Source organism: Notothenia rossii, assembly GCF_949606895.1.
Source record: "Notothenia rossii genome assembly, chromosome: 5".
In the NCBI taxonomy this organism is placed as follows: Eukaryota; Metazoa; Chordata; class Actinopteri; order Perciformes; family Nototheniidae; genus Notothenia; species Notothenia rossii.
In genome coordinates this window covers 24,482,118-24,505,586 of record NC_136903.1, presented here as the reverse complement: position 1 = coordinate 24,505,586, position 23,469 = coordinate 24,482,118, and the positions used below count along the sequence as shown (strand labels likewise).

The 23,469-nt window shown below is 41.6% G+C and overlaps 1 protein-coding gene across 3 annotated transcripts in view; it reads right to left on the bottom strand.

Moving 5' to 3' along the window:
• Nucleotides 1-3,492: 3,492 nt before the first annotated feature.
• mtss1la (MTSS I-BAR domain containing 2a) overlaps nt 3,493-23,469 on the bottom strand; it is a 28,399-nt gene continuing 8,422 nt past the window's right edge. For 2 of the 3 annotated variants that reach the window (XM_079679989.1, XM_079679991.1), the window contains 12 exons: nt 14,391-14,475; nt 14,094-14,185; nt 13,933-14,007; nt 11,402-11,559; nt 10,632-10,739; nt 9,827-9,924; nt 7,188-7,320; nt 6,494-6,568; nt 6,147-6,302; nt 5,619-5,789; nt 5,329-5,494; nt 3,493-4,948 (listed from right to left, as the gene is read on the bottom strand). In XM_079679989.1, the coding sequence (XP_079536115.1) occupies nt 4,146-4,948; nt 5,329-5,494; nt 5,619-5,789; nt 6,147-6,302; nt 6,494-6,568; nt 7,188-7,320; nt 9,827-9,924; nt 10,632-10,739; nt 11,402-11,559; nt 13,933-14,007; nt 14,094-14,185; nt 14,391-14,475 (2,120 nt within the window). In that variant the 3' untranslated portion in view covers nt 3,493-4,145. The remainder of the gene's footprint in view (nt 4,949-5,328; nt 5,495-5,618; nt 5,790-6,146; nt 6,303-6,493; nt 6,569-7,187; nt 7,321-9,826; nt 9,925-10,631; nt 10,740-11,401; nt 11,560-13,932; nt 14,008-14,093; nt 14,186-14,390; nt 14,476-23,469) is intronic. The other variant, XM_079679990.1, reaches the window with a different exon arrangement.

Below are 23,469 nucleotides of genomic sequence, written 5' to 3'. Positions count from 1 at the left end.
GTGACTAAGCATCTCTGGTTGTTATGCGTCTGAGAACATTTAACGTGGACATTTACGGAAATCTTACCCCACATGTTCCCATTGAAGAGCTGCAAAGAGACATTTCTGGCAACAGCACGACAGGAGCAACAGCTCTATAGTAACATTCATCATCGCGTTCCTTTGTATACGAGCCCCTCAGGACATTTCCCCTCATCACTACCTGAAGGCAGAAAGCATTTAAAGGAGCTGGATAAATATAAAGACATTTCCCACATGTATTAGGTACGGCTAATTAGATTTGATCTGTGATCCCCTAAGGGCTCCTACCACCTACTGTAGTGCTTAAGATGTGCTGTAGAACAGTTTATTAATAGAGGTATTAATTATGGAACGACGTGTGCAACCTGGTTCAGAATTTGGGTTTTGAAAATGTCAGGTGTGAGAAAAACAGCAACAAAATCAAACCACCCAATTACCCAGCATATTTGAGCCTTTTCCTTAGAATGTCACATCTCATAAGAGCTGAGGTTTGTTCAATGACAGGCTAAGCAAAACCAGAACAGCAAATAAAACGGCAGCCACTTTGTCTGAAAAAGCCAAAAATAATTTCATGATTAATGCATGGCCTGTTGTTTCGATAAAAAAAAAGAAGAAATGCGCAAACTTCAGGGCCAAATGTTGTCTGAGGAGTGCTTTTATTATATCTACATTCTGATTAGTGTAGTCCGGGGTTGCCCAAGTGATTAGCACACAAAGAAACATTCATTGATTTGAACACTATCTCATTCTTAGCCTCCGACAATCACGGCTCCCTAATAGCACATTAAAAGATTCCTCACATCATCAAAAGGCATGGAAAAAGAGAAGAAAATGAAAATTAGCAGAGCTTGTTCTCCGTCCCGCTCTACCCAACTAAGAGGTGAGATTGTTTTGGCAGTGATGATGTTCTCTTTGAAACACAGTTAAGAGAGTGAGAACATAGACTCGGATTCAAACCAAACTCCTAAATTCTTTTCTCAGTTAATTATCCAAGCAAGCCCCAGCCAAATTCCATTACTTGGCCAGTTCAAGGCTAATAGTGTAAATTCAATGATGAGCTATTTATGAGGCTGGGGGGATTATGATGTTGAGTCTTCCTATGCCAGGCAGATTTATTCATTCCTTCACTTGTGATGGTCCTGCTATATATTTACTCATGGGACCAAAACAAGAACCATCCAGCCCTCATTATAGATAGCCCAATGGATCCAACTGTCTGATTTTTTTATAATGTAGTCCTATTCAGACCTTCTCAGCCTCCAATTTTATTTTTATATCAGCGAGCTCTATCAGGGATGACTCACAGGGATTAAAATAGGGCACCAATATTCATATGTCTTGAAAACACCCTCATTCCTCCACTTATACTCTATTGTTGTTTGTCCAAGGTTTACTGTTATCATGCTTCTTAAGAGTTATTTTAAATTGACTTCATGCACATATTACACACAGTAGTGCACTCCAATATAAGTCGGTTATCCAGAAAACGAACCATTGTTTATCATCACTGTTGTCCATGGGGGTAAAAAGCTTTGCACAGTCAATTTATAAGTTGTTTTCCCAGGACCAATCATTTAAAGAATAATACATTCCAGGGAATATGCATTTTAAATAGCCTGCTTCCAGTGGTGTAAAGTAACTATTTACTCAAGCACTGCACTTAAGTACAATTTTGAGGGACTTGTACTTTACTTGAGTATTTCAATGTTGTGTCTGCCTTATTCTACCCCACTACAATTCAGAAGTAAATAGTGTACTTTTACTAGATTACACGTATTTAATACCTTTAGTTACTTTACAGATTTGGATTAATGATGTCAAATAAAATCTATACTTAAAGACTTTAGTTACACCTGGAGTACAATTCACAGTCTACCCTGCATTATACTAAGGAAATGTAAATTAGCTCCACCTTTACCACCTTTGATAAACACTTTAAGGCATCAATAATTATAATCAAAACATAGAACATATATTATTCTGAAATGGGCAGATCTGCATAATGACTACTCCTACTTATGACACTTTAAGTATATTTTGATGCTAATACTTTTGTTCTTTTACTTGAATAACATTTTGAATGTTCACTTATAAAAGAGTATTTCTTCTCTGGTACCTACTTAAATACAAGAACTGAGTACTTCTTCCACCTTTTCCCCCCTTCTACCTATAATGTGGACTAGCCTATACTGTTGAACAATATCATCTCTGGGACAGTTTACGTACAATGTTTATTTTTGCAGTTGACCTCATTAATGTGAAGAGGTAGCCTGCAGTTTTGGCCATGTTTGTTGTGCTTTTGAAACAAGAGTAGGCTATGCTAGCTTGTTGGTGCATATGGTGTAACATGAATGTGGTTTGTTCTGGAGGCTGTGAACTGTGAGACGTGCTTACCGTCTTTCTTTCTTTCTTTTTCATCCCATTTATCGCTCATCTCTCCTGCCAGCCAAATGTCTACTGAGACTGTGGCCGTTTCTCAATCTCGAGGATACTGGCTTCCAAGCCAATATTTCAAGGATACTACGTCATCGAGTGCCGCCGAAGTACTGTTCCAATCTCCAGAATACTTGGAATTCCACCAAGGCCGCGTCCTTGGTTTGGGGCGAAATTTCGAGGCTGACCACAATGCTTTGCGCACGGACCAATTTAAAAAAAACCTTGCGGAGAATGGCTGAACCGACGCAGCACACATTTAAATGTAAGTATGTAGCGGCGTAGAACTTGTGTTGGTAAATATGTTACTTTGTTACATTTGTTATCACCAAAAATGTGTTCCGTGAAAGTAAAGCAAGTTCATAATTAGATAGACATCGTGATGTATAAACCGTGGAGAGAGTGGCACACTTGTTAGCCTGTTCCATTCTTCTTCGTTTTCCGAAGCCGTGGTTTGGAAGCATACTTGCTTCGTTTCTGAAGGAAGTGACTTGGAAGTACGCGGCTACCAAATCAGCATCCTCGAGATTGAGAAACGGCCCGTAATGTTGATATCTTCCATTTCTGTTTCCTGTTAGCGCCATTTAGCTCGGCCACAGTGAAGGGGCTCTGGCGCCCCCCTCTGTTTTCAGTGCAGTGTTGTAAATAGTACAACTGCAGGCAGTGTTATAGTGAATTGAGCAGAAAATTACCAGGAAAAACTAATTGAATTGGGTTTCAGATAAAACAACCGCACACAGACCGCTGGGAAAATAAAGATTACAGTAGGCTGCTACTACTACACAAATCATAACATACTAAGTTTAAGTGCAGTATAAAATGTGAAGTAGAGAAAGCTCAGAAGGAATGCATTTCTAATTAAAATTATGGTTACATAAATCTAAAGAGATGAAAATTTAAAAAATGGAAAAATAGATTTACATATATTGGTAATCTAATACAATTTGGTGAATACCTAAAACCAAGAAATGGTCTGCATTGTTTGCACAATGGATGAAATAGTTTCTGTATACCTTTTTGACAAAGACAATCAAGCAATTTAACAGTATAAAGCCTGTTTAATTGCAGAATATATTGACAGTACAGTACAGCAATAAAAGCACTGCCATATTGCTTCTATTTTACATGACTTACACAGCTGCTGCTCATCTTATTAAACAAAAACAGTAATACGGTAGTTGTACAGTAATGATGAGAAACACAACATACAAACAGGCTCACAGAGCACTGTGCCCATCACTTTTTGCTGACAGACGGCCTTTGTTAATTAAGAAATGCACAATATTATAATAATCATAAGAGCAAGAAAAACAAAGACACAAAGCATTCGATCCCTACAGCAGTGAAATCCTCATCACTGGGGCAATAGGGAACAAATTGGGCTGAAACAAGCAGTCACACAGGGAGCAGAGAGCACAGCCGCAAAGCCCATAGACAATAACAAAAGAGAAGAATATAAACCAAAAGAATATGGATTACTTTGTACGTACGCAATACATACAAGACATGAATTGACTTAACGTTGTCCACTCTTTACTCTGTGAACTGGCCTTCATTCACCACATTACATCCTCTTTATAACTTGTACCTCAGTTTATGTGTCACATGAGTGCTGTCTCATCCCACTACAAAGCTTCAGTTTGTAAATAAGGGCACCACGACTGCCTCCTCACAGCCTTCTTCTCCGACAGCTACCGAAAGAACCTGGGAGCCGACCTGTCATCAGTCACTGACTTGCGGAGCTTCACTCCCCGGCGTATAGACACCAGCATATCCTTGTCCTCCTGGGTAGTGGAGGACGGCTCCTGCGGCACACACCGAGCCGGATCCCCTGGCAGTGGGCTGTGGAAAGAGAAGTTCCCCTCACCGAGGGCGTTTGCGCTGGCTGCCAGCTCCCCTATCTTCTCCACCAGGCTGTGGCGGTTGGCAGCGAGCTGAGGGTCTTCCTCAGCGCTGTGGGCAGCCATGCCCAGGGCCTGCTGGGTGTAAAGGGTCCTGTCCGCCCCTCCTCCACAGCCCCAGGCTGTGTCGGGGAGGCTCATCCGCTTTGGAGAAGCCCTCATGTAGTCACCAGCAGTTGGGTCATCACCGTACAGAAACTCCTCGCTGCCGGCATGGTACTGTGACGGGCTGCCATAGCCCGGGGAATCTGGCACTGTGGGGGTCTTAACCGGCACGATGGGGGGCCGGATGGGAATGGGGCCAGTTGTGGATGGCGTCCGTCTCACCCCAGTTTTGGAAGATGGCGTCCGGCGAATGGTGGCCGTCCCTGAGGTGATGACTGCGGAGCTGCTCCCCCCTGCGCCGTTTGTAGTGCCCTGCAGGGTCTTACCTGCAGGCAGACCTGCGGTGCTGGCAGGCCTCTTGGTCTGGATCATGCGGCGGTAGCTCTGAGCGATGTTACTGTGGCGTGGGATGGTGGAGGACTTGTCAAAGTCTGCCTGTCCTTCGCTGTCAGCATCCCCATTGAGAGAGTAGCATTCGTAATCCGAACCTGAGGTGAAAGTGAGTCATGAGCATCTATATCTTTCCTCTGAATAATAATGAATACAGAAAACAACTTTGTTTGAGGGAGATGTCTTGAAGAAATCATATCTTGTTCAAAATACACAAGTATGTTTCAGAAATGTATAAAGACAATGTATTGTCCAAGAAAACTATTGCGAGAACAATCTTACTGTTATTTCAGGAATATTTTATGGCATTAATATGATTATATAAAATCTTAATGATGCAAGTACACCCTTGGAAAGAGCAATGACATTTTCATCCATAAGAACATTTGATATACCATGCGATTTGTGAGTAACGTAAACATCGTGAATGGCCTAACCATGTATGTTTGACCCTGAGGAACTGTTAAGGACGGGTTACCTTGGGAAGGTATGGTATCCTCGGAGCAGGATGGGGTGTTGGTCTGGGTGCTGTAGCCGCTGGAGTACTGCAGAGAGTCCCTGCTGCTCTTCTGCTGCTCCATACTGAGGCCTCTGGTCAGGACCATGGCCAGAGTACTGGCTGCCGGAGAGAGCGCCTCACCATGCTGAAGCACACACACAGGCAGATAGAAAATACATAAAGATTAGCATACATTTACATATGCAGTTCACAACATTCTAAAATTCATATACTGACATTTACATCTTTACCCCATGAGAACTTCTTACCTTGGCTGCAATGCTTCCTGGGCCCATTCTTGCTCGGTGTGGATCATCGGGATGCATCCCAGAATACCCCAGTGGACTGGGCGGAGCCTCCGGTTCTCTCATCTTATCCATAGACTCCCTCCTACGCTGCAGAGTGCTGGCCAGTGATGGCTCGCAGGATTTGGCCCAGTCCTGCAGCAGCAGACGGAACAATGAAGACTGTCCTAAATATGCGCCTCTCTTCAGTGTTTGCCGCCCAACAGTCGTGCAATTCAGTTAAACACAGAAACTGCCGGTTTGGCTGATGAACTGGTTAGATGCAGATGTAGAGATGGGCACCAAGCTATGCCAGTGTTGTTAAATGATAAAGCGGTCTCAGTTTAGCAAATATTGCTAAACTGAGCTCGGTGAGCAACAGCAAAATGGTGACTGTGAGGTTAATCTTGTTGCTTATTAATGTGCATGAAGGCAATAAAACACAAGAGGCAAAGAAGCAACACAGTTTTAAAAGAAAGAAAAAAAAAAGTTAAATTGCAAATGAAAACAAACCTTCCAGCTAGGAATCTTTGATGTGGGTGAGGGTGTTTTGGATCCGGGGGAGTGGTTAAATGTGGGGGACGCAGGAAGTATGACAGACAGAGGTCTGATGGTGCCAGTGTGTGAGAAAGCAGGGCGGAAGGTACCGAAGGATGAGCATGAGCCAAACTGCAGAACGGACAGACAAGTCAGAGTGCTCAACATCCATGAATAGACTGTGGCTGTCAGGAAGAGCCTGCATGCCTCTTAAAGCTATAGATAACATCGGGTGAAATGCATGGCACAGTGCTTGTGTGTGTGACTGCATGTGTGTGTGTTCAATAAAGCAAGTAGATTGGTTAGATGCATGCAGTACTAACCGCCGTGGGAGAGTTGCACTCGCTGACAGACTGGCAGGTTTCTGAAGCCTCTGAGGAGGCTGAGCTTGTTGATTTCTGGGAAATGGAAAATGGAGTAAAAACAAAGTGAAAGGGAAAGAGGAAGAGGGGAGAGAAAGGTAGGAGTGAGAGATGAGAGATGCATAGGAAGAGGGTGAGAGTTGGAGAAGAGTGTTGATGAGGAGGGAGGTATTTTGGTCTCTGAGGGGATCTATAGACCATAGCCTATATCAAAAATAAAGTAGCCTCTAAGATCATTTATTCAGAAAAGAACATTGCATCAGTTGGTGCCCAGTGTATTCTGTATTCTGTACTCTGCTCAGACCGTGAGAGTCAGAATAACTATCAGTCTGGAGGATAAAAATTCTACATTTCAGCAAAACTCCATAAGCTCTGTCTGGGTTTGGGAAAAAAATGTATTCTCTAATTGAGACCTATGTGTTTTTGTCTGAAATGCAAACATGACAAGATTGAAGGTGCCCAAAGGAAAAGGATTGATCTTATAGAGTATAGAGAATTGTAGTAGATCTACACTGACAATAAAGTGGTGTGTTTCTGTGTGTTTGGCCTGAGGGATTTAGAGGAAGTCTGATTTGTTTCTGGTTTTGCTGACATAATCCCCCCTAGTTTCCCCTGATTGAAGAATAAACTTCAGTTTTATGGCTGAGTTTGCTACCTGGCTGGCGATGTCAGAGGGCATGGGTGACGGAGGCTTGGAGTGGGTGTTGGCGTCCTGAGATACGAAGCCCGAGTCGTGGGAGGAGACGCTGCTGAGCCGATGGGCGCCTGCAGAGGGCATCTGGAGAATGCTGTTGACAGGATAACACATGAGCTTAAACTCAAAATATATGGAGTATTGATAACAACCAAATAAAACAAATCCACCAAGAAATACATAGAAATGTGTATTTTCCTCTTATGTTTTCATCTAATGAGTCGTCATTTCGATAAATGGAGGATTTCTATTGACCAAATGAAAACAAATCTAACAAGGGAAAAAGTCCTTTGCATTTCCCTTTTATGTATCAGTTTGTTTTATCATATGCTGCATTAAAATGGCACAAACAAAATGAAGAGGTGTTTTGCATTTCTGTGTTTTCCAGCAGAGGCACATAAATGTGTCAATTATAAGAAAACTTTATCTTTGAAGAGGCACAGCGGTTTGAAGATGCAACATACATTTTAAAAATGTTAAACCAATCAACTATCGTGTTAAATGTTAAAACAATCAACTATCGCATCTCATAATGAGGGTCTGACCATGGGCGAGGCTATGGCTAGCAGCTAGCAGCTCATTTTTGATTTTGGGTTTGAGAATTATTTTGATGTGTTTTTGAATGTAGTGTTCGTGCAGCCGTTTGGACCACAGGGAACTATTTTAATGTGAAAGTATGTCTGTAATGGCCGCTATCAGTTTGTTTATAACCAAGGATACGGTTTGGCCCCATAGCTGCGATTGCTTATTTGTGTTTCAATTGGAAAATGAATGATGCATGTTTGTCTTCTCAAAAGAAAAAGCCCCCTCATGCCTTCCTATGCTGAGTAATGACAGTGCTTTGCATTTAGTTAACATGCTGATCTCTGTGGGACAAAACTGAAATGGGATAAGACTCGCACCTCACTTTGTTTCCCTGTGCTATGAGGCAATTATTTTCATGTAGCATGGAAACAATCAGATCAACATTAAAGGAATAAAGACAAATCACTGCCTTTCAACGTGTTGTTTGTTCTAAATTATGCCAGAGTAAATGCCTGCATACATTTTTTATTTCGCATTTTCCCCTTGTTTGATTTGAGTCTACGTGAGCATCGTAAATCTTCCATAAAAACATACAGTATGAATGTGAAACAGGATCATGATGAAGATTTCATCATTTCCCCCGCTTATTTTGTTCTGAAACGTGTTAAAGGAATATTTATGTGTAGGCCAGTGCAAAAGAGGATAACAAGTCCCATGAAGAATGTATCACAAAAGCTGGGATCGGGAAGGCAGTGTTATGAGAACATTCTAAATTATGCCATTCTTCTAATTTTGGCGCATCAAAGAGCATTGATCCCTTCTTTTGATTTCACTTTCCCTCTGAACATTAACATCTGTCTTCGCTTTTTGTCTCCTGCTCTGTCATTCTCACTCAGCGTTGCTTCTCTTTGTCACCCACGCGTTTGAAAATGTGCAACTTATGCGTCTCACCTTCCCTCTGTACTTCTCCCCCGCTCCTCCTCCTCCTCCCCCTCTCCCTCCGGAATTGATCTGAAGTTATCACTTCTCCTTAATCTTTTTCCCCTGGGATGAGGCTTGTGGAGGAATGCCAAACTAAATATGACAAATTAAATAACTATAAGTGATCTGTCCTTATGCCCCTTTCTCTCTCATCTGTGTCTTTTAGTAAGCATTCAGAGAGCTTGTTTTTCTTCCGTTTTGCTTCATTGTGTTTGTCTTTTGATCAGAAACAGATGAATAACCAAGTAGGTCTGCACATAAAAGGCCACTTTCTTTATTTCCATATACCACTGAAAACCCCCCACAACTGAATCATGACACGCTTTGTTATGAAAAAGCTTTTTAATGATGAACTAAAGCGCTATAGAAATACAATTTATTATTATGATTATTAGCTAAAACGTTGACATCGGTCAAGCCGGTTTTGCATCATTCCTTTAAGTGGCTGCGTTGACCATAAATGTAGAATACAAAAAAGATGCTGCTGTGTTAATTGGTAAAGATATCAGTGATGTTATGTCATGAACCGTAACATTAAAGCAGGGTGACTCCAGGCTTGATGTTCCTTTAACTGAACATTCCAAGGGTTTATATGTAAAGAGAATCTCCTCTCCTGACCCAAAAAGCTCTTTTGACCCACATTTTTCATCATTAGACTTTCAAATATGTAAAACCTGGTTCTGGTCTAGGATCACGGCTGTCAGGCTGTAATGTTTTACAGCTTTGGAGCTAATCTAGCTGTAAGAAGCTTGAGAAGTGCAAATCTGCCCCGAGCACGAGCGGAGAAGCTGGCGAGATACACCGTGTAGTGCATGTCGCCTGTCACTGATAGTGTGGCTCTGTAGTGGTGGGGGGAGGGGGTCTGTATTCATGACATACTTTATACATTTTTGTCTTTGCTTTTTGGTGTAATAACAGAGTTGAAATCAAGACTGTGCATAGGTGTTTACTCAAAACAACAAGACAGCTCAGATCCAGCATGAATAATAATCCGCCCGTAGCAACACATCTGACATGGTATATGACAATTGCACGCTGAACAGAGAACAAAGAGCAACAAGGGGGGGGGGTGTGTATACAGAGTGTGTTTATACCTGCACATGCTGCTCTTCCTGGAGCCTGTGCTGCTTGGGGAGGAAGGAGGGGTCTGGTAGGACCAGCTGTAGTCGGAGCCCTTCAGGTCCCGGATAACCTGCGGCAACACATAATCATATGGTGATGATAAATACGTGTAATTGTTAAAATAGTAATACAAAAAAAAGCTAATTATGACTTCTATCCTCATCTCCCCAAAAGGTTATTCGACAAGCTGTGCTCAAGGGGGAAGAATTAATTTGAAATCACTCAGCTTAGCCATGGTGTGGTGCAATCGTAATAGGGAAGGTATGTCGATTTCAGAAAAGGCTTTATAATTTCCTGAAACAGCTAGGCATTGTATTTTTAAGCAAGTGTTACTCAATCAGGAGTTAATAGTATAATCATGTGTTAGCAACTTTTTTCACGAGCATATAGCCACGCATGTTATGCTCCAAGGCATAGGACCTATTTTTGTATATAATATACCAGGGACACCGTCATTTATCTCTATTGGAATAATAGCCTCGTCTATAGTCTTAGTTATATAAAATAAAAACGCAGGAGTAAATACATCTGAACTTCTCTGCCCCCTGACACAAAATATGTTGTTATACCAAAAATAATGGTTTGTTGGATCGATTATGTGTTTGTTTTGATCCTATTGGTCGTTATTATAAAAGGATAGAATCAACAGACTCATTAAAACTGTGAACTGTAATCAACACAAAGTGGATTTGATTTTGATCAAAAGAACCTGCCCATCTGTGCATGTCAGATAATAAGTGTAGCAGCAGCATCAGTAGAATCATTATCAACCCTTACCTGCTCACTGGCGGCTGGCAGCTTGTGGGGGTCTTCAGTCAGCAAAGTGAGGTCATCAACAATTGGCTGTAAATGTGTTATTTCTCCCAGCATGGCTATCTCTGCATTCTGGAGGGGGAAAACAGGATGGGTCAAATGAAACAGCGACTACATCAGCAACAAAGCAAAACATCAGGGATGGCAAAGTACACACATCCTTTACTCAAGTAGAAGAACAGATACTCGTGTTTAAAAATATTCTGGTAGAAGTAGAAGTACTGACTAAACTTCTTTACTATGGGCTTCGAAATGTACTTAAGTAAAAAGTACCCTTAACTACCAACTGTAACTGACCTCACTTTATATTAATAGAACAATAATGTCATTGTTAGCTAATGAACGTTTTGATGCTGAACAACGGCAACATGACAGCGTTTTCATTGGTCCCTCTTGTTTAGAGAAGACCAGGAAATGATGGATACACGGATCGTGTTCAAATCAAAAGGCACGCAATGACTCTAAATAATAATGGTCATGCCTCCAAACACACATTAAAACTAAAGTAACCAGCCTGTTTGGAAAATGTAAGAAGTAGAAAGTACAGGCATTTGTGTTAAAAATGTATGAAAAAAAAGTAAAAAGTAATCAGAAAAATAAGTAGTGGATTAAAGTAACGTTACCAGACAAATGTACTTAGATACAGTAACAAAGTATTTGTACTCCACTACTTCCCACATCTGCAAAACATGTATTTACACCCGCGAGGTGAACAAAGTCTAAATGTTCCTCACCACCACAGGCTGCAGCAGGGTAATGAAAGTACAGTAACGCCCCCTCTCCTCCAGCAGGGCTCTGCGCACCGCCTGCTTCTCCGTCTCCTCCATCAGCAGGTACATGTCACTCACGTCCTGCATGGCACTGTCCAGCTGGGGGCGCAAGTTACCCCGGCCTATTAAAATGCAAAGCAAAGGGTGCAGACACACCAGAGGGGAGGGCGGAGGGAGGGAAGATGTGAGGAGGGTTGAGTAAAGAAAGATAAGAGAGGAGGAGGAATGAAGAGAGATTGAGAAATTGAGGGGCGGGTGATAACGATGTGAAGGAAGAAAAGTGGACATAGTTCAGGGAGGAGGGAAAGAGTAAAACAAATGAGAGATGATTAGAACACATAATTGCTGTGTACTGGAGGTCAACACACTGACAAACATTACACTCAAATGATTCATGTTCATGGGAATGAGTGGAGGCTAAAACATGTCAACAATCGTGAACTGATGCAAAACAACTGGTGGTGACTTGAATGTCCTGAAATGGATGTTAAGAGAATTTCTAAAGAGTTATTCATGATTGCAAACCACAATGACACTAGATGATGGATGAAGGAAGGCAAAAGAATAAAAGGTTGCAATGAAAATGACAATGGGGATGCCATATTTTCTGTCACTGATGTGACAATTACACTGCCAGAAAAAAAGACCTGATATATCTTACCATTTTTGGTTTAATCTTAAACAATGCACTCATTAACCATCTATAAACTTGAAAAATATAAGTAAGAAAAATAGTTTTGTCTGCAGATATTCTGTACTAAACAAGACCCCTGTCCAGATGTCTACTCCATGTTTTATTCTTTATAAAATGTCTATAGTCCAACTGAAGAGAAAAAAAATCTTTCATCACCTTATGTAGAAAACGATTGCACAGATTTGGTTTTTGCTATGTTTCTTATGTCATAGTTATCCCAACAGTCCTATTGTCTTTTATACTTTGACTGTCACCTTCTATTCGTTTTAGAAATAGCAGTTTAATTGGCTAATATTGAATAATATGACACTGATTAAATTAAGAGTCCCATAAGAATGACAGCTTGCCAATGAATAGGCCCTTAAAACCAAAGTTTAGGTCTCTGGGAGTGTTTTGTAGCACTTAGCTAAGGGGAGCCAAATGTCAGCTCAAGACAAAGACACTAAAATGACTGAGAGGAATGAAAGATTGACTAAGAGATACTTTGCCAAAAATTGGCAGTTCTTACTTTATTAAGAGGCTTTTAGAGAGTTGAAAGGCTGCATTTGAATGAGTGATACATTTTACGAGGGCTAAATAAATACCATTTAGCTGCTTCAGTTTAAGGGTTGCATTGTGGATACTTAAATAGAACAGAGCTGTCGGTAATGCCATTATGAACACCTGTTCTATTCCTGCCAAGACCTAAGCCTGTTTACTTACATGTATAACTTACATCTTCAATGTTTGGATTTCGACAATGAGTTTCAAGTTCAGGTAAAAGAATACTCAATGTTAGATATTTGGGGAAAGTTTCTTTCTTTTCGAGAGTTAAATGAGAAGACACCAATCAAAACATAAAGCTACATCGGGCAGCTGATTAGCATAGAGGCTAATAACAGGGAAAAGGAGCAAGCTAGCTAACTAACTAACTAACTAACTAACATAGCGCTATGTAGTTTGTACAATTTAATTTGTTTGTATGAATACAAAAAGAGATTAATTAGATTATTTTGTGAAATATAAAAAAGTTGATAGGTAGTTTTGTTACTCAAGCCAGGGTAGCTGTTTCCCCCTGTTTATAGCCTTTGTGTAAAGCTAATCTAAAAGGCTGCTGGTGGTGGTAGCCTCTTTAGCATTCAGTGGAGAGTGCTATCCTCTTCTCACCTCTCTGCAGGAAATTCAATAAACCAATTTCTCAAAATGTCAAACAATTACTTTTCTTAAACAAAACATGCTAAGAAAACACAGTTTTTTTACTGGCAGTTTGTTTGAAAAATGATTACAATGCCTTTAAAAACTATGTCATGGAGCACAGCAGACATACCTAGAAGCTCTACAGCCAGGGGAAATAGCCAGAAAGAAATAGAGGAGAGGTTGCAGGGACAGGCAGGGGAGGAGAGACAGAAGAACAGGCAATGTTAGCTGTATCACATCAGGGCACATTGCATGTTTATTACCAGACCGTACTACTGGCATGCAGTAAATCCTGTATGAAAATAGGCATTTAATTACATCCAGCAGTAGGGGCTAATGCAAACACAGCCAGGAAAGAAGATAATTCCTTTGATTTATGAGGTAGAAGCTTTAAAACACCCAAAGCTGGAAAGGAGCTTTTGAAATTGTGCCAGGCATTATGATTTGGTTGAGTCGTCATTTCTGATGCTACACTCTAGATGGCGCCAGTTTAATCTGAACCATTAGAGCAGAAAAGAGACCAGCAGCACAGCATACTTCATTAATATCTACCTTAAAATGTCAATGAAGGTGCGGGAGGTTGATAAATGACACAGTCTTGCCATAGTGGGAAGTGTTTTCTCACCTTTTCTTGCTTTTTTCTGGAGTTTTATGGTATCCAGCGACTTCCTTTTGATTTCCTGACGAGACCTCTTGTATTCTGCGTAGAGCAACCAAAGAAAAAGTCAGCTCCTTTCAAATTTACAGTTCTCACAAACAAGTATTTATAGTTTGTATGTTGTTCACCTTTGGCATGGTCTTTGTCCAGTTGATTGGCTGTCTTCTTCCATTCTTCTATTCTGTCCTGGAGAGGCGTAACCAGGCCTTCCATAAGAGCACTGCAGTGACAAGGAGGCACAGTGTGAGAAGAGCGAGTGAGAGGCATAACAAATAGCTTTACTTCCATCCATGGTGCAAAAACACTCAGTGAAGAGTGGCAGAGAGGTCAACAGGGATGGGATGGGACCTCGGATCAAAATAATCCTCTCAAAGTAAGAGAGATACGAAAATTGCAATGGAGGGGAGGAAGCCAGGGACACTTACTTGGTGAAGTGGCGTAATTTTGTCTCAATGCTGCGGTGTCGCATGCACATCCTAGTCAGAGCTGAGCCGACGTCCCTGGTGGCACCTTGGATGAGACAAAACAAACAAATTATCAGCAACTACCTAAGAGGTTTTCATTTCAAATTGCAGATTGAAAAATATGTTTTTCTACGGATGAGATGTCATCAAGAGAGCCTTTTGCAAGGTTTATTCCTGTACTGTCAGATGGAGTTATCCGTGTGTTTCCCTCGTGTGTGTTTCCCTTTGCAGCCACTAGGGAGAAGAGTGCTGATTGTAAAAGCAGACCCCATAAAAGTCACATTTGTTTGGGGAAAGCAAATGTGACACTGTAAACTAAAACCTTCCACTCCCAGCTCCCGCTTCACAAAACATGCATTTATCCTTTTGACACTTCCGGGATTGCGTGCGTAACTCACACCACAACAGTATAAACAACAGCTTGTGTAAATCAGTGACTGTACTTCTCCTCTCCACTGAAGTGTAATTAGATGGGTTTTTCAGCCCCTAAAGCCCAGGCTGGCCCACTGTCCCAATGAAGGTTCACAGGCTGGTGTAATATGTGCCAGCACTGATCCGGTTGTAATCTGGGCCACATAGGGCTAATCTGAGGGTCTCTAGCCAAACACAGACACACACAAAGGGAAAGAGAGAGGACCTCTCTCAGCAGCAGACAGGCCTCAGAGCGGAGGCATGCACACTTGTGTTTGTATTCACATATGATTTCTTTGGAATGCATGTGCACAGGTTTGTGTGTGGACAGGTGGTGTGATTTACCATCCCCCCGCCCTTTCCGAAGTTCTCCCCCCCTCTATCCTGGAGGAAAAAGGAGGGAACCCTGTAAGGGGATATCCCTCTATTCTTCCCTGCCTGCTCTGCCTTTCCTGTTCTCTCTGTTTCCTAAACACCATTCATGCAGGGCGGACGCACGAGAAGAGAAACCGACTTCAACACTGTAAAAAAAAAACAGGCTGTGAGTGATGCATAGAATAAAACAAAAAAGAAACGCACAACCAATTTAACGAGGTTGAAATCAGACACTCAGTAAAGAATGCTCCATATGGACGTCCGGTGAGATCTGTGCTATTTTTCAAGTTATCACAAAAATAAACTAGGTTACCACCATCTCCGGCTGATATCACGTCACAGTGCCAGTTCAAAGAACATCTCACCACTCGGCTGTCAACTTCAGTGATAGTTGATGCAGTTCAAAGAAACTGAGCAACAGATCTGGACTCCATCTTGTATGGCAGATGTAGAAAAAAGACAAAGGCTCTGTCCTGTATCTGTGCTGCTTTTCTAAGTGAATGAGAGAGGGGGGGTGAAAGGTGAAAGGTCATCCAGCTGTATCACACGCAGACGTTACACCACCAGCAGAAAGTGATTTAGTGAACATGTGGACTATACACTGAGCTCTTGCTATAAATAGCGTGAGAGGTGTTCATCATTAAAGGAGTGGTGTTGAGTTCCTGTCATGTAGCGGCCTTTATTCAGTGCTGCATGGAGTCATAGGAGAAACGTGCACACAGGACATGTGCGAGCAGGTTATGCATCTCTCCTTTTCTGACTTTCTTCTCTTAAATGCATTACAGGAGCCTACAGCTGCAAATCAGCTCTTACAGGATGGAGGGAGACTGAAGGAGAGAGAGGGGGCTCTTTTATCTGTATAACAGACCTCCCCAATGTCACCATCGGCCAGCAAGAGACTCAACCCCCACTCTCCTGTCCCATCCACACACACCTGCCAATTTATCTTCCTCTCCCCTCCTCTTCCTCTGCCGTCTCCTCCTCGCCACCTCCCCTTCCCAGAGGGGGATCAGCTGACAGCTACATCCTGGGGAGGTCCAGAGGCTTCCTGCCTATGTCCGAGAAACCTGCTGGCCTCTGGCCTCCACCGGATGGACAGGGCTGCACAGCACCCTGCATGCACTCAGGCATGTGACAAACATATACAAGCCAGGAGGAGGGTTTGGATTGAAATGTTAACTAATAAATAAACTAATAAATAACAGTCATCCTTCCACCCATCCTAATAGAGGAGTCCCTCCTCTGCTGCTCGGTCATATGTGTTCCCAACTTCCCGTACTACAAAACTGAATTGACAATTACTTTTCGAAGGATATTTATTTTCCCTTATTATGGTATTTTTGTGTATTACTAATACAATGTAAAGTCTGCTGAAATCTACTTAAAGAAAGGTCATGTTGGTGTGACACAAACACAGGACCTATTACAGGAGACTGTCGTTTGTGTCTCTGTATAAGACAAAAAGTCCTCTTTAACTTGTGTAAATGTAATACAGACCAAATCTGATCAATTATCTTTTTTTCTTTACCTACCCAAGTAATCTGTATGGGTAGCCCTGGGGGTTTCATAGAGAGAAAAATAAATAAAACGAGGTCACGTTGTATTAATTTGTGCGCACAAGATGTAATTTGTGGCCTCAATTTAGATAAAACGAGGCCACGTTTTATTAATTTGTGCAAACGAGAAAGTATATCATGCGCACAAATTAATAAAGCGTGGCCTCATTCGAGATAGTTTTTCTGCCCCCCCTCCCTGTGAGCCCAATGTGCTCTGGTTGGTCAGCTCGCCCACTGGCTCGCTGCTGCGAGGAGCTGACAGTGTGAGCTGGCTTACTGATGTGGTTTCCCGCTTGCTGCGAGACATCGCGAATGGACGCGGGAAGGGGGGGTGGGGAGGGTGCTGAGGGGGCTGCAACAGCCCCATCTGCGAGGCTCCACTAGCCTACTAGAAAATCCTGCTTCGTAGTACAGGCCTATGGCCTCTGCTCCGGAGCAGGTTAGGTTCCAGCATAAGAGATCAACTCAGTGAAAGCACCACATGCTTACCAATCAGAGCTCAGTGTGCGGAGTTTAATAAAGCGGTCAAGTCATATTACAGGAGAAAGGAAATACAGAAAAACTGCCTTTGCAGGAAAGACGGCCGGCAAAAATGTGAACGTGAAAATGAATAGAATATCACCTCCCATCTTCAGAGCAATCTGACTATTATGACATTAGCGTTAAGAAAGCTTACTTAAATATCTGCCACAACATAAATAACCGGATCAAAGTAACATTACGTAGCCTACAGTCCGCGGCACTGTGAGTGCAGACGTCGATGTGTCCCATTATCATTCATATCACATCATAATGTATCATATATTTCCTTATCTGAGTCAGCTGAGCCGTATCTGGCCGTGCAACACTCACAGTGTCACATACTGTATGCAGAAGTATTATTTTAAGCAACACATTAAGTTGACGAAACACTCGAGTCAAATGTAATTAAAGTCAGATCGTGTCTTAGACACGGCAGTGATATCATAAAGCTGTTAATTATGCATTCAAACACTTTTTCTTTTACCAGCTGTATTTACCTTGCAGGTGCAACTATGTGGCTTTTATCCTGGATAAAGTGTTTAAGTCATGGATGTTTAAAGTTTAACTTCTTCATATCTCTAATATTATAGTTGACTTTTCATTCAGGAAGTATGACGCGCTGCGCTGTCAGTAGGTGGCTTGTCCATGTTTGTGATTGGTCGATCACTCCAAATACCGTCCCTCTTATGTGAACGCACACCCAACTAGATAAGACAAAGCTGGCTTGAATTAAGGAGTTGATAGCCAACGTCGTAGGACAGCTTAGCGAGAGCGGGTTTGCTTTGGATTAGGTCAACCGGCTAACTCAAACATATCCAGGATATGTTGAACTAGATTCGTAGTACATGCCTCAGGTTGCCCGTTCAGCATAAGTTACCATGGAGATCTAGCCCGCTAAGAAGTGAACCAGCATCGTAGGACCGGAAACTCAGAGTTTTCCCTGAAGTTAGCTCGCTAAGCGAAAATCCGGCTTCGTAGTACAGGCTCCGTAAATCTGCCTTGGTTTTGTTTTGTTTTATTTACAACTGTAACCACATGTTTAAAACTGTAACTGTAAATGACTTTTTTCAAATGCGCTGTATTAAACATTCCGCTATAACATAGGGCTGCCTGCTACTTTTTTAGATGAAGAGTGAACTAATTGGTTGTTTTTTTTTTTTTTTTAGAAGGATTTCTTATGTTGAATTAGAAGACTTACTCTCGTTTCCAAATGTTCCCTCCTTTTGTCCCCCATTTGAGATTGGTATTTGTTGTTCAAGCCCTTTGAAGCAGTTTCACAAACTTAGATTTTGGGCTTTAAAAATATAATATACCAACTACCTCCATATCTTAGTCTATTAATACGGGACTTTGTAGTAGCATGAAACTTGGCTAAATGTGTGTTGAGGAGCTGGGAAAGTGATTATTTAGCAGACTTGGACCCCTGGGGCTTCAGAGGAAGCACGGCCTTCCTAATAGCAGACACCCACACGTGCATTCATGAAGTAAAAAACAGACCAGGATGGAAGAGAGCTATGATGTAACATAGCCGTATATCTTAGGACACGTATATTCAACTGAACAGTAATGTGTAGTTTATCAGAACAGAGCTGCTGCCATGCATGTCGCAGAAGATAAAAAGACAGCTGGTCCAATATGTAAGCCGAAAACACATGTGACTTGCCACCAGATCTGCTGTGTTTGTTGTCGAATACATAGGATTGTTGGTGGAAACGTCAAAACCTGTTGGGGAGAGTTGGAAGAAGTCATAAAATCTTTCCCAGAAGTGAAAGTAGCAATAATAAATTGTAAAAATGCTGTTACGAGTAAAATTCCTGTATTTAAAATATTACTTATTAGAGATCAGTAGAAATTTTGTGTTATGGCCCATTTTTGAATCACATACATTATATGAATGGGTTATAAGTATTTTAACATTATTGTGTATCAAAGCTAGTAAATGTGGATTTCATTTTGGTTACTTTATATACTGCTGCTGGATTCTTTAACCAATATTATGGCAATGTTTATTTTTTAGTTTGGCTACCAAAATGTAGTGGAATACAAGTATTAAGTAGCATACAATGAAAATAGATAAAGTACAGTAAACATTCAATTGTACTTCGGTAAACGTATTCCATCACATTCCACCACTGTTTTAAAGCTCCAGGATCCAGGCGCAGCACAGTGTGGTCCGGGTGTTTAGCGAGTGGTTCCATCCAAACCTCTGGTTCTGATTAACTCCGGTTTCTCGGGGTAGGAGGAGCGCTTTAATGGGTCTGCTTTATAGGGGGCTCTCCTGCCAGGAGCCAGGAGCTAAACCGCCACAGGTCTCACTCCTTGATGTGTTCAACATGGTAGCTTAACTATCTCTCCCTTTCAGCATGTAAACCCTGCTGATCGGCTCAGGTTTCATGCGCACTGGAGACTACAGTGAGATTCTGCTGCTGTTGGAGTTCTCAAGCTGAATCCAGTTCTCCTGACTCGAGTGGGTGCTCCCTCTTTCTCTGCTTCCTGTGTCAATAAAGCATGTTTATGTGGGCTGTACAGCGAAAAGGTACAGAACAACCTCACAGTAACACTTCCAGGAATATCATATTTTGCTAAGCTCTCACAAAGTTTGCCGCTTAGCAAAGGAAATTCCATCATCCGTGAGACAACACTTATTGCTCACCTTGGCACCTTTGGCGTCGCCTGCATGAACAGTTAAGCCTCCTGCCTTTAGCCTCCCTCGTGCCTTTTAAGTGCTACAGAATGTGACCTGGCAGGGACACAGTGGAGGCCACTGATGGATGAAAGGGGCTGTGGGATTAGAAGTGAGGATGAAAGAGGGTACACACTGCCGAGGTGCCGGCTGGCTTTGGGCAGTCAGAGGGCAGAGGAAGTGTTTGCTGCTGCAGGTGCAACAGGACCAAATCTCCCATATCAGGCCCAGTAAATATAGGATTGAAAATACGTTTTCCAACACCAACAGGATCTTTGTGCGTTTATCTTCTCAAAGAAACCGAAAACGCAGTGCAAAAATGTTTTGTCAGTAAAGAGAAGAAACAAAAAGAGGATGAAGAGGCATTGCTTTGATTTTGTTAAAGCTCCACTGCTTTCGTATAGCTACTACTTGAGCAAATATGCCGCTGAGATTTCTGAATTCAAAAACTATCATACATTCAAATCATCAAACATTTGCTTCAAAGCGCAGCTGGAGCTCTGCCGTAGTGTCTGCTTGGGAGACGTCAGTATTAAAAATATATAAATCCTCATTTGCTTCTTCTGGTAAGGGAGCAATAGCTTCTGATCGAGGGAAGAGAAAGCAGATAAAAGAGCGCCGCACGGACGGACATCGATTGAGGAACAAGAGTGGAATAGTGGAGTCCTAGATCTGAACAAAGTTACTTTAATTGAGGATGACAGACAGTGAGCAAGTCTTTTGAGAAACTCTATTGAATCTCTCTGATCTAAAATGTAAGTATATTCACGTTCTTAAAAGACGGACTTCAAAGCATTTCACAAGATTCTTTGTTCGTGATTGTGAACGACTGTTTCACTCAGTTATATGTAAATGTTTCATCTGCCGACTGATTGAGACTAAAAGTGTATTTTACTTTGTTGACAAAGCCTGATGTGGTGGGAATGTGTTGGATTGAGGGGGTTTCACATCAAAATGACTTTGTTAGAAAAGAAAAATAGGCCATGATTGTTTTTATTTATTGTCTTCAATGAGATGAAAACAATCAAGACACAGAACCCCCTGCTGTGCTTGGAAAAATAAGAAATACCCCCTATTTTATTTTGAGATTGTTTTCCTCCTTACAAAATTCATATCTAGTTTTTAGAAATGATAAACTGGCAAGCCTACTTTTTGCCACAAACTTTACTTTTACTTCTTCTTACACCAAATAAGGAAATATATATTTATTTTTTGTTATATCTTTTTGGAAACAGCCAAATATCATAGGTATTAAATTCACCATGCAATAATGAAAAGAAATGTAGCAAATCCTCACATTTGGAAATGGACCTTTCCCGTAGTGACTGTGAGGATGTTCATGATTGAACTTTGGAGAAACCAGAACAACATTCAAAACCTTTGATTCACTTCATATCATGTGTAATGTCTCCTCTTACAATTTACCACACACACACACACACACACACACACACACACACACACACACACACACACACACACACACACACACACACACACACACACACACACACACACACACACACACACACACACACACACACACACACACACACACACACACACACACACACACACACACACACACACACACACACACACACACACACACACACACACACACACACACACACACACACAATATCCCATTGTTGTCTGGCCTCAATGCACAGCAAGTTTCACCTCACAGCGACAAGACAAACAGCCACAGAGGTTGGTGTCTCTTGATGTGGTATAAACAAGTTCTGGAGTGAATTAGGACAAGACTGGAGGAGGAGGAGAAGGATGAGGACGAGGAGGAAGTGATATTTTTCTGTTAAAGAAGCATCCTGTTCGAGGACATAAATGCTGCTGAAAATAAATGCCGCCCCCAGTCCAGATGTGCTGTTTCATTGGAGATGAAAACTGGAAGAGAGAGAAATGCGAAATAGGATAAAGTGAGGATAGAAAGAAGCCGTTTATCCTGAAATAAGTAGAGAGAACGGAGAGGATGGTCTTCACCTCACCTCGAAAAGGGAAACTGGAGGATCATAAGCAATAAAAAAAAGAACCCAAACGTACTTAAACTGAAAGTATTAACAGCCAGACACTGACTTTGAGGCGGCGGTCCATGGAGGTTGTCTCAGTTGAAAAAGTTTAGCCCACTCTCTTGTTCTGCCAAAGTAGCTCATTTGCAAACAATCCTCCGCACAATGCCGACACCTTTGCTGTTTTTCATCCACCACCTGTAGCCTGTGAGTCATAAGTTACCCTGAGGGGAAGTTTATTATCATCACTCCACATTTTCCTTAGAGACAAGTTTGTGGGAGAGCCCAGTAAGGGCCTAGGTGTCAAATATACACCCTGTGCATACTTTATATTCACATAATAATGAAAACTTTTCCATGTGGGTGGTTGGACTGAAATGTCTCTCTTCTACAAAAACAGTAGATTATACTGGAACTTTCTGCCTTGTAAGTCCTCATAAGTTAAACAGATATTTTTGTCCCCATAATGATTGAGTTTGACAAAAACACCTTCAACTGCTTGTATAAAAAAAACTAGAACTGGAAGCCCTGCTCACCAAAAAAAGATTTAAGTATTCCCATTTTAAAACCTGACAATGCTACAGCCATGCTAGCAGCTTTGTGAGGATTAGACACATTGTTGCTTGGATCTAAAACATAGTATCTTATGTGCATGCTAACACACTCCCAATGACAAAGCTAACATCCCAATACTTAAGCTGTAAAAAGTGTACATTCAAGTTCACTATTACAACGCGCGTTAGCATAGTTAGTAACCATTCAACACACAATACAGCTGAGGTTGATGATAATGTCAGTATATGAAAAAGCCACAGGATCGAAAACATTACGGAAATTAATCTTGAGGGCAACATGAATTACCAAGTTGCATGGTTGTTGTTCCACTACAAGTTTAGACTCTCGACCAATAACCAAGAATGCCCCTTCCCCCATGTTGGCACAAGAGCAATAATGTATTTAGTTAGTAGGATTCATCCTCTGCGGATCATGGATGTCTGGACTAACGTGGTGGACCGACTGGTTAACATTGCCATCACCAGTGCCAATATGCTAGAATGGCTAAATGACTTTGGTCACAGTATTTTGACGTAAACCATAAAACAGCACATTGAGAAATATTTAAGAATGCTAGAAATGATCACAACACAAATCATGTGATCCTAGCGGTCCTTCACTCTCATCTAGTTTATCCGTCTCATTCCCTCTTTAATGTCCTCCCTTACATTCCTCCATCAGGCTCTCTGGTGTGTTTTCCCTCCCCTCTCCAGCTCCCTTCCACAGTGAGTTTGTGTTGAGGATAAAGCAGAACACAGTGTTCCTCTCAAGCCTCATGTTTGTTTACTTAGTTTTGTATTTAAACTCAAAGAGAAACGTATGCAGAACATAACTATTTGTTTTTCTTTCCATTATTATTATTATTATTATATTATAACAGGCACCCTTTTGTGCCTGTTCCTCACAGCCAC